The following is a 16,162-nucleotide window of genomic DNA, read 5'->3' as shown; positions in this document are numbered from 1 at the left end:
GTGCTGACGTAATTAATATGCAAATTAGCGCGTGACGTCATCTAGCCACATTTAACGACTTTTGGAGCTGGCTTTAGCTACTTTTCATTCGAAATAGTTGGCAACACTGTTTGTACCACTTGAGCTTGACAAGTTCAGTTGTGAATTTTTGAATGCATCTCTGATACAGTATTTAGGCTATGAGATGTAACAGCAAGTCAGCATATTGATCTGTTGACTGTTTATTATTATTATTATTATTATTATTATTATTAATGTTTATTTGATATGGACATAGCAATTACATTGGACAAACCAGATGCATTGTTTGAGTGTTTTTAGCACAGGTGCTAATTCGCAATACTTGTCCATAGGCGGCTTTTGAAAAGATAGAGCAATTAAAATATCAAGAAAGGAAAGAGGAAAAACCAAAGATAGAAAAAAACAGAAAGGAAAAAAGAGATCAAAGAAATACAAGCAATTTTCAATGTAAGGAACATAAATAAGATACAGAGCAAAGGCAATCTGAGCAAGCAGTCAGCCGGTTAAGGGACTATTTGTGTGAGCACTGTTGTTTAGACTTTAGCCATTGTTTGAGTCCTTTGTTAAAAGTTTTTCTGTTAGTTTCTAACTTTAGAACAGTGGGTAGAGAATTCCAAAGTTTGGCCCCCTTTACAGAGAGAGCACAATCACAATCAGTGTTACCTAGCTCAAGTTGCTGCAGCCAACAGCTAGAGTAGCCAGGCAGCTACAGTGCTACACTCTGGGGGCATATTTAAAAAGTAAATGCCCCCCATAGTGTGCACTGTATATGCCCCCTAGAGTGTAGCACTCTAGCTGCCTGGCCGTTCTAGCTGTTGGCTGCAGCAACTTGAGCTAGGTAGCACTGATTGTTTTTAGGGTTTTTTCTCGTACCGACAGCACTTGGTGGCTTCGAAAAACATAGATCTATGTGATCTCTGGGTTTGAGACTGCACACTGTGCAGATGCACAACTGAAACTTCTTGACTTTGTTTGGGTGGTCAATACATAATGCTTGGGTGGGCTTAGCCCACCCTTACCCCTGGCACTGAGTTGAAAATGCAAAAAATATATTTTTGCAGTGCAGTAATGGCAACATGCCATACAAGTAAATCATGAATCCTAAACTAGAAATGTAATGCCAGAGGAATTACAATAGTGGATGGAAAGCTGCTGGGTTAATGTTGGTGGGGAGATTCCTGAAAAAAAAACATTGAATCACTTAATCTTTGAGTTCATACAAACCCTTGTACCAAAAAACCTTATGTGTCAGGCATTCTTGAGATATCACACTCAAGGTGGATTTGACCTTGACATTTGACTTCATCATTGAGTGCATGCAAATGTTCACACCAAATTTGAAGCATGTGCGTCAAGCCGTTCTAAAGTTGTGACACAAGCATGAAAGCTGGCCTTTGGAAAATGTAGTTCAGAGAAAGCCTAATTGTATGCAATGCAAGACTACTGTACCTGCAAAATGGGGCTTTCAGTTAGTCTTGATGACTGCTCATTTTGCACACAGCTAACAATTAGTCACTGAATCTATGTTGAAATCAACATTTCTTTGTCAACGTTAAAATCACTTTTGCACCCTTCATTAATATTGAAGCAACGTTGAAATTCTAACTACAGATCAACGGGATTTCAATGGTATTTCCACTAAAATTAATATTGAAACAATGTTGTAATTACAACCAAACTAAAGATCAACGTGATTTCAGTGGTATTTCAATTGATATTAAACCTCAGTAAACCACTATTAGCCTAATCTGGCAAAATATTCGGAAATTCATATCCTGCTTTATCTACAGCCAGAATAAATTTGGCTAGGCCAAGGTACTGTATGTCTTGTTTAGGCTACACAAGCTTGCATAAATAACCATTGAAAACTTATCAGTTAAGCAAGTGCATTTATTCACTCTTCATCTAGAAATTCACGTGTACTGTGTTTTCCTGCCATCCATAGCATCCATAGCAGTTGCAGTCAGCCTGATCCTTCAGTAGCAGAGTGAAGCGGCACCTAACAGAAATAGAAAGGGGGGGGGGGAAGAGACAGCTGTTAGATAAATATGTTCAACTGAACAACAAACTAACAGCTAAGCCTACAATCAAGTCATTTTACGCCACAACCTAGCCTACCACTCATACAAACGTAGTTATAAACGAAGGCTAAGTTTCAGCCAGCGATTGTTTGCCATTTCCCTCCTCAGGCCAGCTATCGCTACGAAAGGCGGCTGGCTGGCAATTTGCTTAGCTACCGCTTCCACTGCACACAACTGCAAACCTAGAAACATTCCCGAGGTCTAGCTCGGTTATCGCTTAATCAAGTTATGAACTTACTATGTTGCTAAGCTACAAGTTTGAAGCTAACGCCAGCTTGCTTGCTTACTTGATTAGCCGAGTCGTTTTAAACAGACTTCACAAACTCCATTCGAAGAAAAAACACAAATTAATTGTAACTTACATTGGGTGTGGTAGGAAAACGTCCGTTTCGTCATTGTTTGTTGGACGAACCAGACAACAAGAACGTAAACTTTCTTCAAGAGGATGCTTGACAGCAGCAGTGCCTATAGAGTGTCCCAGTGACTTCCGTTTTACTTCCGCTACAAGGGACCTGTCTTTCAAAAAAATGTGAACGGGAGTTAATGGAGAGATAACTATTCTTTTTTGGTCCAGTTTGAATTGTGCCACGAATTTCACATATGATGTGTGTGAATTTAAAAGATAATTTTTCACGTCAAGAAAGTACTGTTGTTCGATAGACTTCAAAAGTTATGTTGGTTTTGTGCGAATCCGCTCAGTGGACCACATCTCTCGTCTCGAACGATGTACGTCACCAACGTAATGAAACGATAAGATTAGCATGCTAGCTGTTATGCTAGTTAACGGTTGCATCTTGCTGCCTGCTATGTCACTTAACAGTATCTAATGTACAGTCTATGGACGAATACAACTTACCTGATGTGTTTAATCCTCTGACTCGTGGTATTTTCATCGGCAAGGAAAGCCCAATTAAGATCTGTTGCTGGTATGCTTGTACAATCTAGTGTGGCTGTGAATGAGCTAACGTCACTAGCGCGACTGATGGGGTTTGTAGTCGTTGGAATTACGATCTTTCACAATGTTGTAATTCAATAGTTACGAAACAAACTGCAAATGTCTTTACATGAAAAATTGTCTTTAAAATTGACAAACATCTTATGGGTAATTAATTCAAGGCACAAGTCAACTGGGACCAGAAAATCATTTATTTTTCGCCATAGACTGGCGTTCAACATTTTTTGAAAGATAGGTCAGAGAATGTCTAATAAGGGGAGAACCTTCACTATCGGAACGCTTCCGGTGTGGTACTGCATCTAGGGGCGCTCGCGGGCGAGTCCAGAATGAATGGACGTCTATGGAGCTGTACCCCTCAAAATCCACTTTTCTCGGGATATCATTTTCAAGTAATTTGAATATTGTATTCGAAAGTGGAGGCAAAGACAATACACTTGGTTGAGTATTATATTTTTTAAAGTCACTTAATTGTTCTAAAAAGCCTTTCAAACGTGTCAATGACGTCATTCATTAGCATGATCATAGCATAGCATCAATGCTAGCGTGTTATGGGCAACAACAACCCAACCTGTAAGAAAACGAAAGGACATGACTCCCGGATTATTTCACTAATGATTGATAATCCATATCCATTTTGCGAAAAATAAAATAAAATCTGAGGGTTTCAGTTGTTAAATATGTGAAAACAATAAATGTAGCCATGTAGCTCCATAGGACCCCATGTATTTTGGACTCACCTGCGATCGCCATCTAGGTGAACTCTGGTGAACTGCAGCCAAATTCGGTTTGTATGGGATTAATAGAGAGTGGGGAGGCTCTCCGTAGACGGGCTCTGGATAGGTCCCATGGAGGCAAATGGAAGTGGCGTCACTGGGACACTCTAGGAATCGGTAGGAATCAATGACGCAAGGAGAACGCTACTGCGCATGCGCACAAGTTAATTACGGGATGTGTAGTTTTAGGGAGCACCAGATTGTATGCATTAGAAGCTGAGACAGTTGGATTCACAGGTGACACCTGTGCCAGTGTTCTGATTAGCCCGGGAACTAACTCTGGGAGCTTAATGAGCGCAGCTGGCTTTAGGCCATTATGACATCAAAGCCATTCAAGTCTATGGGTGGAAAATGAGCTTTTTAACATTTTTAATCCCCTATTTCTCAAAAAGTATAAACTTTTTAAAAAATCTGAAACAATAACTCTCTTGCCCCACTCCAGACCTTCAGAACGGTTATTGGGCAATTCCACGAAAAATTGACTTTTTGTCACATCCATAACGCCAGTGAAATGCCTTGGCATTTGTATGATGTGAATGATGACATTAATTTTTTGTGCATTTCTTCTCATCTACATTCTTCAGACAAATATAGAAAATGCTCAAGTTTCATGTAATCATTCACATCATACCATACCATCACATTTTATTGTTGTTATGGAGGTTACAAAAAATGTAATTTTCCATGGAATTGCCCTATTACAACATGTCTGTACGTTAAGCGGTTAGAGTCGCATTCACTCTTGAAAAGGTAAAAAGAAAAGGTTAGAAGAAGAAGCCAGGAGATTTCAAGATAGTAGATTCCATCCACTATAATAAAAAAGATAAATACCCCACACTTGTTTCTGGGTTAGAGTGAGTCTACAAAGGCTTTACTTTACTCATGTAGGTAGGGGATTAGAGAATGTGGTTTTGCAACTTAGTTAACAATGGATATGTGAGGATCAGCACATGACTTTAAACCAATTTGGCTTTACACACACTGGATAAGGTTATAAAGTCCTCCCTGCCAGGCTATAACCTCTGATACATGATAATGTTTTATTCCCTCCACTTTATCTCATGATGTTGATAGAGCAATGTATTCTGGCTGCATTTACTTATGAAACAGTCATAACTTTCCAAGGTCTCCATAGAAGACATTTTGATTTCTATATTTGACCTTGTTTTTTACAGCAATACAGTTGAAGAATGCAATAATAAATTAACTCGTTAATATAATTAACAAAATAGAATAGAATAGAAACTTTAATTGCCACACAACAATGTTGGTGGTATTTTTTGTAGCTCAGTCCGTTTGGGGGAGGGGGGGGTTAATAGCGGGAGGGGATAAATTAAATAAATATAATTAAATAAGTAGAGCTGCAAATCTTCAGGAGTTCAGGAGTCTAATTGCTGAAGGGTAGAAGCTGTTTTTGAAGTGCGTCGTTCCTGTCTTCAGAGATCTATAGCGTCTTCCAGAGGGCAGAAGTTGGAAGAGATCATGGCTCGGATGTGAAGCGTCCCTGCTGATCTTGGATGCTCGGTTCAAGCTGCGTTCAGCATACAGAGAGTGGACTGATGGAAGGTCACAACCAGTGATGTTGGAGGCTTTGGTGACAACTCTCTAATTTCCTCTTGGTGCGACTGTCAGAGCTCCCATACCAGACGGTGATTGAAGATGTGATGATGCTTTCAATGATGGCTTTGTAGAAGAGCAGCAAAAGGGTTTTGTTGACATGAAACTTTTTCAGTTGTCTTAGGAAATAAAGTCTCTGATTCGCCTTTTTGATAAGGTGGGTGGTGTTAATGTCCCATTTCAAATTATGGCTGATATGTGAGCCAAGAAATGTAAAGGAGTCAGTCAAGGTTATAGGCTGTTCACCTATAATAGACGGGGCTTTGGTGTTAGGCCACCTTCTCATGTCCACAACCATTTCTTTAGTTTTTTAGGCGTTAAGATGGAGCTTATTTTCAGTACACCAGTCCGTAGCCCAGTTCACCTCCTTGTGGTAGTGGGACTCGTCATTGTCACTAATGAGGCCGATGATGGTGGTGTCATCTGCATACTTCAATACTTTGACAGAGTGATGGTGAAATCTCATGTCATTAGTGTAGATGGAGAACAGAAGAGGAGATAACACACAGCCTTGTGGCGCTCCAGTGTTGAGAGTCAGAGGGCATGATGTTGTGTTGTTAACCTTGACTGATTGAATTCTATTCCTCAGGAAGTCCAGTATCCAGTGACACAGATCTGAGTTGATGTTCATGGCTTGTAACCCAGGGAAGAGGATGAGTGGATCAATGGTGTTAAAGGCAAAGCTAAAGTCAATGAACATCATGCGTGCATCATGACTCCAGGTGTTGCAGTATAGAATGAACTCCTAGGTTGATGGCATCTTCCACAGATCTGTTAGACTGGTAAGCAAACTGGTAGGGATCCATCAGCGGTGATACTGTGATTTGCAGATGGGAGAGTACCACACTTTCAAACACCTTCATAGCCACTGAAGTGAGGGCAACGGACCTGAACTACACACTGCTGCAGAGAAGTGTTGAAAATATCAGTGAAGACAGGTGCCAGTTGATCTGCACAGTGTCTGAAAACAGCTGGGGAATGCTGATCTGGTCCCTTCTGCTTTCCTGACCTTCTGTTTTTTAAAAAGGGGGAGGTGGGAGGAAAAGGGAAGACTGCTGGTGACTGACTGTCCTCCAACCGGGCATAAAATGCATTGAGTCTATAAGGAAGCTCAGGGTCCTCATCTGGTGGTGAAGTAGGCCCTCTATTGAAATTGGTCATCTCCTTCAGACTGACCTGGGGTTTTTGGTGGCCAGTTGATGCTCCAGTTTCAATGCATAATCAGCTTTAGCTTTTCTGATAGCAGAACGAAGTTCATACTGTACTTGGCAGTCTTATACTCCTCCTTGTCTCCTTTCTTAAATGCAGAACTTTTTTTCCTGCAAAGTGCAGCAACCTCTTTGGTGAACCAGGGTTTACCATTGCCATATGTCTTGATGCATTTGGTCCTAAAAGCGAAATGATTGGCAGAAAAGGTTATCAGACCAACATGTTTAAAAACTGGGATATTCAGTAGCCCTAGATGTAGGCTTACAATTCTCTACTTGCGCCTCTTGCAATGATAACTTCAAAGATGCTGTACGTAAGCTTACCAGTGACAGAACATTATGCAGTGCCAGTTATACATTGGATGAGTGCTAGTTATCCTTTGGAAAAAAATCAATCAGATTGTCAAAGGCTGTCATTCAGATAATTGCCTTTGGTGTTGACAGGGTACTGATGAGAGAAGACATTGTCTGCCTCTGCCTCCAATGCCAGTCTTGCAACATTTTCCAAAATGAAACTAAATTTTGTCAGCTGGAGAGAAGGGGGTCTTGAGAGTTGGCCAATGATTTTTGGGGGTCGCCAGACAAAAAGTTTAAGAACCACTGCTCTGAAGTCTATAGCACAGCAGCTCTTTTCCATTTCGATTTTGCTGGAGATTCAAATTGAATGCTGCCACTCAATTTTTCTTTTTGCCACAGTGATGGTAACCAAGATGGCTTATGCTGTGACATTTGTGCATGAACATTATGGTCGCTATTGTGAACCCAGCGCAAAGCTTATTCTTATCTTACACTCAATAAAGTGTTGTTTTTTCGCCATGCGTTCCCCTTTTATTAAACCTTGCGCCCAGAGGTATTATTAGCGACATAAGGTGTGGTCTGGTGTATGATTCAAAGATGTCTTACACCCTTTAAAAATCATTACGCCACTGACCAAGAAAAACCTGGTCTATGGCAAAAGGCGCATATAAAGCACAGCTGAAGACGCACTGTCGTGATGTAAGCAGCAACTCCTCTGCAGGATAAATATCCTTGGGATTTTTATTCAGTCATTCGAACATTATTAGGGTAAGTGTTGCTTTTTTCAGGCTACGTTTTCGATGGTAACCCCTTGTCAGTCAATAGTGAAACTAATTAACCGTAGAACTGTTTTGTCGTTGACTATGAGATCATGGTGAAGTTAGTTTCACTTTGCCTATGAGTTCAAATAATAGGCGAGTGCAAATACATGTAGGCTATACTGTGCTAGTCACAAACAGGTTTTTGTAAAGCAAGGTTTAGTGGAATCCCGGTTACATACGGTCTCGCCTGCAAGCAGATTCCTTCAAATGCACCACTGACTATCAAAATACAGATGCTGTTTGAACTTGCGCTGCTTGCTGTTTGTATTGAGGGAATGATAGATGTCATTCTCATTTGTTTAAAGGATATTACGTCCAAAACACACCTATGACTAAATAAGAAACATAAGAACAACCCTTTTGCACCAAGCACCCAACGTTTGACCACATAATCGCGCCCTTAAATTAGAGAATGTGGACTGGCCACGCCTTTAATGTCTATAAACTTTACGTCTCTGACCATCTGTTTCTGATTGCCAAAATAGGGCCTTATCTTCAGAACTTGTTGGCATGGAAGTAAATTACACATTCAAGATCAGACATTTGTTGTGGTTTTGCAGTCATCCTTTTTGCAAACATTTGAATCAAGCTAATTAAGCTAGTTAGCATGCTAACTGTCAAAACCAGTAGGCATAATATTAGCTAACCCACTGGCTAAACCGCTGACTACTTGAATTTCTTGGCTTATGAACATAAACTGAGGAATCGGCAACTTATCACAGACACTTATTGTTATCGTTTGTAGGCTTACTCTGCACATCGCTTACTAACTACACCTACAAGCCTTCTAGTGGTGGAAGTGTTCCGACCTGCTACAGCAACAATTACATGCAGCATGTGCTGCGCTCGCTGCTAGGTTACTCTTGGTTGAGATAATGTCCCAAAGATTTTTGATGTGCTTGCCGCCGAGCTCAGCCCAAAATACCTATGATTTACAGCACACCACGGTCAAAGTTTAACATGATGGAACTTCGACCATGGCACCCCCAAGAGTGGCAAAATGCTTGCCGCAGTGGCAGACAAGTTCTTGTGCGTGCAAGCTATTGAAAATAATAGGTTTCATAGCGCAGCGCTGCAGTCCTGGCAGTCAATTGAGCCTTCGCTAAGTCCCGACCCCCCTTAGTTACCGTTTCTAGTCCGATAACCTCAGCCGGAGTTAAAGGGACACCAGGCAAGCCTGATGCTTTTTCTCTACGAAACTCCCCCTCGCTTGGTCTGAAGCTCTTTTCCTTTTCTTTGCATCTTCCGTCAAGGGTTTTCGCTGCTGTTTCGTTAGCCTGCCTCTGTGCTGTGGATGCAGGATGTAAACTGATCCTGCTTCGGTCGGCGGGTACGATACACTGAACTTGCAAGCGGGATATTCTTCCTACAGGCAGTAGGGGCAGGCGAGAGAGTCTTCATTCGCCCTGTAATGAGTCATTTAACCATATAGACTTACGAAAATGAGTAATTAACACGAAAACATTGCCTGGTGTCCCTTTAACTAGAACTTCAATGATAGGTAGATTCTAGCTGTAAGTCTGTCTGTAAAAGTTACATCCCAAGAGGGTCTTTTGGAGAGCCACAGACCTGATTTCATTTAGGATCCATCAAAAGACTCCAGTATGACATGGAAACAATCATATCTAGCTTTGTTGGGTGACAAACTCAGACGGGAAGCGAGTGTGATTCACTGATATTAATATTAGCTGTGCTAGATAGACTTGCATGCATAGGCTACTACAAGGACACTGGGTCATGTCCTGTAAGAAACATGGTAGGCCTACTGCAAATAAACGGAAACATAGCCTACATTGCAGAGCCACTTCAACTTTATTAATTTATGGTGAATAAATGTTACACAACTGTGCACAGCCCTATGCTTTTCTGACGTGATGATGCTATCATGTTAGCAGTGGTTAGCTAACTATACTAACGTTAGTTATCCACAAGTCTCCTCCAAGTGACAATCATATTATACAAAATGCTGGCAATGCTGAGAACAATAAACATCCTTGTTTATCTTTCTTACATTGAGTTAGCTGTGTGGCTTAGTCTACAGATGTGGTGGTGGAGCACTGTTTCGTTATGGTTTGCTAGGGAGTAAGTTAACCCTTTGCTTAAAATGGGGTAGAGCTGGGAGGATAGAATCTAATTTAACATAATTACAGAAAGATTGAAAGCCATTATTCTGTGTATCGGTGTTGCCTTAATCCCATACATGCCGTCTTTTTCAACTCACATCACTATAAAATCCCATAAAACCAGACAAAAATCACGGCTCCTAATGCATTTCTATGAAGCCGCAAATTGAAGCTGTCGGAGTGTGTCTGCCTGCGCGGAGCTACTGAACTGCCATTGGCTCATCTGCGTTCGATGGGCGGGGCTTGCGATCGGTCACTTAGAATCCATCTAAGAAATTACATTAATGAACATAAATAATATTCTAGAGCAGTGTTTCTCAAAGTGTGGTCCGGGGACCACTGGTGGTCCGCAAGCTATCCCAAGTGGTCCGTGAGCAGACGTGGTAAAATATAATATAGATGAGTTGTTTGCAATATTGAACCAACTTGTATGTAAATCCAAATAGTTCTGCAACACTGTCTATGTAGTGTAAATCATATGAATCTTCTGACACAATAAGCAAAGTGCAAAGACAATAAGCAAGGTGGTTCAGTGAGTAGGCCTATTGTGTAGGCTATTATACTGTTGAAGTAGGTGTAATCTTTTTTTTTTAGCTAGGTGGTCCGTGCATTTCTTTTTTATTGGTTAAGTGGTCCTTTGTCTGAAAAAGTTTGAGAAACACTGTTCTAGAGACTTTCTTTGGTCAGTGTGGACTTGCGTATCGTTGTATCATTATAGTTACAGTTGTCATGATAGTTCTTTGTGTGGACATGCCTTTAATGGCAGGATTCAGGTGGTGTTCTGTGTGTTAATGGCGCGATTTGGGTAGTGTTCTTTGACCTAATTGCAAGAGTGGTGTTCTCTGTCTTAATGGTTTGATTCTAATGGCATTCTCGGTCTTAATGGTGGGACTCTAATGGCGTTGCGGCGGTGCAGCATCCTGGTTGCGGTGGTGTTCTCTATGTTAATGGCGGGGTTTGGTTGGTGTTGTGTGTTAATGGTGGGGTTCGGGTGGTGTTCTCTGTGTTAATGGCGGGGTTTGGTTGGTGTTCTCTTGCAGGTTTCGCGGTGGCCCACTCTGCATCTCAGCACAGTCCCTCCCCGCTCTCTTCCCCCTCCCCCCCCTCCAGCAGCAGCGGCAGCACTGGCCAGTGCGACTCCGTCACCACCAGCACCCCCTCCACAGGTAACACACACACACACACACATACACACATGCACGCATGCACACACATTTTACACGTGCATTTATATACACATAAGCACAGACACACACTGCACAGGCATGTCTACACACATTTACACACGCATGCACACACACTCTACATATACACACATATATGCACACATTTATATGCACACTCGCATACTCATGTATATTTACACACACACACACACACACACACACAGCATATGCATGCTCACACACACTGGTTTGATTGTTCAGAATTAATTGATCTCATTAATTAATTTACTCATATACTGCACACACTGAAAGACTGGAAATGGTATGAATGTATTGTACAGGTTACAATACATTTATACTGTAAATTCACCTAACAGCACATGCAGACAACACTAACTAAATGGCTAACTAGCTTATTGGCAGGCGTATATTAACCTCACTTGAGTGCTAGTGCTAGTGCTTTGTAGCATAATGCACGGGATGTCTGTATAATACCCCCTCCCCCACACACACACACACACTAAACACACACCAGCCCAGAGGTTCATAGTGTAATGTTTGCTGCTTGGTGTGATCCAACGTGTCACATGCCTCCCACTGAAATGCATTAGCATTTCTCACCATTGCATACATAAACTCTGTGTGTGTGTGTTTGGGAGTATGTGTGTTTCTGTGCATCTGTGTAATGCAATACATGTGATGTCTGTTCTTTTGGCCATGTCAATTTGTGTGTGTGTGTGTGCAGGGGTTAAAGTGGGGGGGGAACGGGGAGGAACGCAGTTCCGCCACCTCAGATAAATTAATAATAAATATATTCTTTCATATCAACAATATAGCGCTATTATATTGTTAAAATAAATAGTGAGTTAATTTTTCGCGTGTACAGAGGTCACCAAGAAGCTAGCAATTCTTGTCCAAAAAGTATGTGTCCAACAGTGAGTCATTTTTCCCCGTTGCACCGACACTGGATTTTAGGGTTCCCCCTGGCTTTTCGTACAGACAGTACTCGTGACCTCGAGAAACAGAGATCTGAAAAATCGCTGGAATTCTCCTTTGAGGATGGATGACCTGAAGGAAAAGATGCTCTGAGGCAACTTTTTAGTGTTAAACAAGACTAACAGGGTCCCGATATCAGACATCCACAGACGCCTCACTATCTCTATCTCTTTCTCCCTCTCCCTCCCTCTCTCTCTCTCTCTCTCTGTTTTTCCCTCTCCCTCTCTATGTCTCTCTCTCTCTGTCTTTCTCTCTGTCTTTCTCTCTCCCTCTCTATGTCTCTCTCTCTGTAAGCCCACAGGTAGCACAATTCATTTGAATTAAGAGTGAGTTTGGGAAGAGGAGGAAAGACCACAAAGTAAACCAGAGAGGAACAGACTAAGAGTGAGAGAGAAAGAGCCGGATATTTAGAGAAGAGAAGAGAAACTCAGCTCAGCATGGCGGAGGATTATTTAAAAAAAAAAAAAAAACGGCTCCTTTTGATTGTGATACCGCATTATAAAAAAAACCCTGTCTTACTTCCTTGAAGAGCTGCACGTCTTGTCTGGCAATGCCGAGCCTCGTGGTGAATCACTCACAACGAACATTTCCACCTACCAGACCAGGCTGCTAGGCTAAGCTAAGCCAATGAATAGTGAACAGCAGTAGACGGGGGAGGTGTCGCTCTCTGTTCTCATCACTGGGTTTTCTGTAGTAATTCGGGCGAACGGACGCACGACTTTTACAACTGAGCTGTTTGGTGAGGTCAAACGGCCTCCTAAAGGGCTTGGAAGCCGAGTGACATGAATGTCACAAAAGTTTTTTTTGTGCCATCCACGCCTCCACATATTAGTACTAGCGGAGGCCGAGGACGCTTTGAAATACTGTCAGGCCAGCCGATGATCCTATGATACTATATACATAGATCACAAACTTGCTGTACTAACTAACTGGTAAAAAAGGAAGCTTCCTTGTAGCTGACTTCTGGGAAAGGAAGTGTATCATTATCTCAAAACACTAACCTAAACAAACACTGATGGCAACCGCGTCATCTGCATACACACAAACGTGTCCGCCACTGAAGATGCGTTTTTTATAGACGTGTGATAAACACACATCATCTTAGCAACAGCTCACAGATGGTCCCTGACCAGCACTTCTGTCCTAATATAATAATTTTGGTCTTCCACAGAAAGGTCTACACCAAAGCTATCATGATTCGTTGGAACCTGTTGTTTGTTCTGTAAGAAGAACGCTCATAAATTATATATATATAGCCTCGGAAACATAGAGACGTCGAGCTATATCATCACTTAAAGGAGCTTGTGTGGACAAGTAGGGTGAAGAGTTAAATGGCAATGATGTTATTACATACTCGTTGATCTGACTCCATTTTATCAATAATTTGTATCACCAATCAATTACCAAGTAACTATCTTATCAGCTATGGAGGAGAATGGCATGGCACACTACGGGAATTGAAGATATACTATTGGTAGGCAAATAAACAATTTAATAGGCATTAAGTCTTAAAGGTAAATGTAACCAATATCACTTCAGTTGAATGTACAAGTAAACTCACATAGTCTACTGTAACAAAGTAGCAAATGGTAATAAAGGAAACTTAACCAATTCACAGAGGTAAACTTGACAAGTTAAAGATAACTGATACACCAGATAAAACAATACAAACCCAGAGATAGAGAGAGGGGGAGAGAGAAAGAGAGAGAGAGAAAGACAAAGGGAGACAGAGAGAGAGGGGAAGAGGGGGAGAGAGAGGGAGATGAAGAGGGAGAGAGAGGAAGAGCCCCAAGATGGGAAAGAAGACAGAAGAGAAGAGAAGAGCAGAGAGAGCCGAGAGGAAGAGAAGAGAAGCCTGGAGGACCAGAGCCTCCACTTTTATCATTCACTTGGGCCACCCCCGACTCATCAGAGCCTTTGTTGTCTGAGGTGGATGGGTGTGGCCCAGGTGGATATCACAACTTTATGCTACAGTTTAATTCTTAATCTACAACTATGCACAGATACATTCAATTGTACCAAAACCATAATCAGACTGTTGCCCACATTACAAGTATTAATTCAAGACCAAACATGAATGTATTATTCACAACACATATTTACAGAGCAATACTGTATGATAATGAGGTTGGCCTATCTCACCAAAAGATATCAAGTAGGCCCAGGACTGAGCTATCTCTCAGTAGTGGGGCCAGAACAAGGAACAAATGGTCACACTTTATGCATGAGCGGGTGTTGGGGATCTTTGGCCATGGCCAGCTAAGTCAATACAGATCAAACACAGGCATCCACAAATGTAAATTGAATGCAAAAGGCATTCTTTAGAAATGCATATGGTTTGGGCAAAAGACGGGCCTTACAGTTCTGTAGAAAGCAGGCTGTAAGCCAGGCTTGGATCTTTGGCAAGTGCTAGAAAGGGAGAGGGACCGGTGTGTCTTGTGGAGAGCAAAGGCATTCTGTTTTGCCATCAGACAAGTTATTTAAGTGAGTGAGTAAGTCCATCTTACTCAATGTCATATAAGGAATGTTGCTGAACTTTCTTCTATCCTTATGTCTTTGCAATTGAAAGTATCACTTCTTTCATCTGTGTGTGTGTGTGTGTGTGTTTGTGTGTTTGTGTTTGTGTTTGTGTCTGTGTATGCATGCATGCATTGTAAAAACAACAAAAACTCTTATACTGAAAATGACTTAAACACTATGGTAACTCTGAGGGAATGATAAATAAACAGTTCTACAATATTACTGCCACTTTACACACTTTGCCTATGCTTACTTTTGCTTCTTATGTATTTGTGCCATGTTTTCAGCCCTCTAAATAGACACCAAATGCAGAAAACATGCCTCAAATGACATATCAGCACGCCAGAAGACACAGGAATGAATCTTAGTCATTATCCTTTAGATACATGCCAGTATTTTAACTGGTGGATAGGATTAAAAATAGGATTAAAACATTCCTTGACAGTCCTTCAGATGTCAGTATTGTTGGCCTAGAAGGGTTTCAGTTATTTTGTTCCACAAACAAAAAAATAACTAAATCTACCAGTATTTATTTTTTTTTTTTACCCAACATGGTTGCACCCTTATGGTGCTACTCTGTTCACAGTCATAGAGCCATGCACATGCTCAGACAGAGTCACTTCAACATTGTTTATCTCAAATGGGAAAAACGCTTATCAGCCTCAGCCCACAGCTCAAGTTGACCTCATCCAGATAACCTTTGCTTCCCTGAGTTCTGTTGTGGACCTGGTAGTCCGGTTGCCTTGCTTGTCTGCCTGCGATGTGCTGTGTGCTCACTGTGTCACGTAAAATGCATCCCCTTGACTTGCACCCCTCAACTTTTGTCAGACCTTCATCTTAACACCTCTGCTTGAGAGTCACCTTCATATTTCAGTTTTCTCTCCCCTCTCTCTCTCTCTCTCTCTTTCTCTCTTTCTTTCTTTCTCTCTGTCTCTATTTCTCTCACTCTCTCTCTCTTTCTCTGTGTCTCTCTGTGCTCCATTGGTCTGGTCTGGCATACCCTGTGAACTGTGCCCTCTGTTCTCCTCTAGTCAGGTCTGGCAGGGGAAGCCGGAGGTGCGTGTTTGGTCTGTCAGAGGACGGCAGTGGCGGTGGACAATGGGTTTAGAGCTCCACGCAGACCAGGCATGTCTCTGTTTGACCCCCCATCCCACCCCCAAACCCAGCTCCACCCCCCCCCCCCCTTCCACCAAGGCCAACTCCCATGTCCTGCTCTCAAAGAATAGTACAGTTAGCGCTACCCTAAATGCCCTCCTAGCACACTTGACTCCCCATAGATCAATATCTTTAATGTTCTACCAAACTAGTCACAATAACCCCTTTTTACATTTGTAATTGTGCAAATTGGACCATCAACTATACAAATGGTTCATAGAGTATCTATAATCGGCCATGTGATGAAGTTCAGTGTTTTTACACTTCGCTGATGGCGAATTATCTGCAACCAGAAAATAAAGAACATCTATGTACCTTTAACTGGAAAAACACATTTATTTGAAAATGCTTACGATTCTACTTTTTGTATTAAAAAATGAGTATTAAAACAGGCGGTGCAGTTTTTGTTCTACATGAAGCACTTTGATT

The 16,162-nt window shown here is 41.6% G+C and overlaps 1 protein-coding gene across 4 annotated transcripts in view; it reads left to right on the top strand.

Annotated features, from left to right (window-relative positions):
- The window catches only part of clec16a (C-type lectin domain containing 16A), an 89,944-nt gene that overhangs the window by 69,960 nt on the left and 3,822 nt on the right, over positions 1-16,162 (top strand). For 3 of the 4 annotated variants that reach the window (XM_076266148.1, XM_076266147.1, XM_076266149.1), the window contains exon 22: positions 10,937-11,062. In XM_076266148.1, the coding sequence (XP_076122263.1) occupies positions 10,937-11,062 (126 nt within the window). Of the gene's footprint in view, positions 1-10,936; positions 11,063-15,609; positions 15,747-16,162 lie in introns of those variants that run through there. The other variant, XM_076266150.1, reaches the window with a different exon arrangement.

Source organism: Alosa pseudoharengus, unplaced genomic scaffold, assembly GCF_046254945.1.
Source record: "Alosa pseudoharengus isolate Yale_2024_CS ecotype anadromous, Long Island Sound unplaced genomic scaffold, YU_APseudo_1.1 YU_APseudo_1.1_scf_4, whole genome shotgun sequence".
NCBI lineage: Eukaryota > Metazoa > Chordata > Actinopteri > Clupeiformes > Clupeidae > Alosa > Alosa pseudoharengus.
The sequence above is the reverse complement of the archived record's forward strand: the minus strand, read 5'-3'. Positions and strand labels throughout refer to the sequence as shown.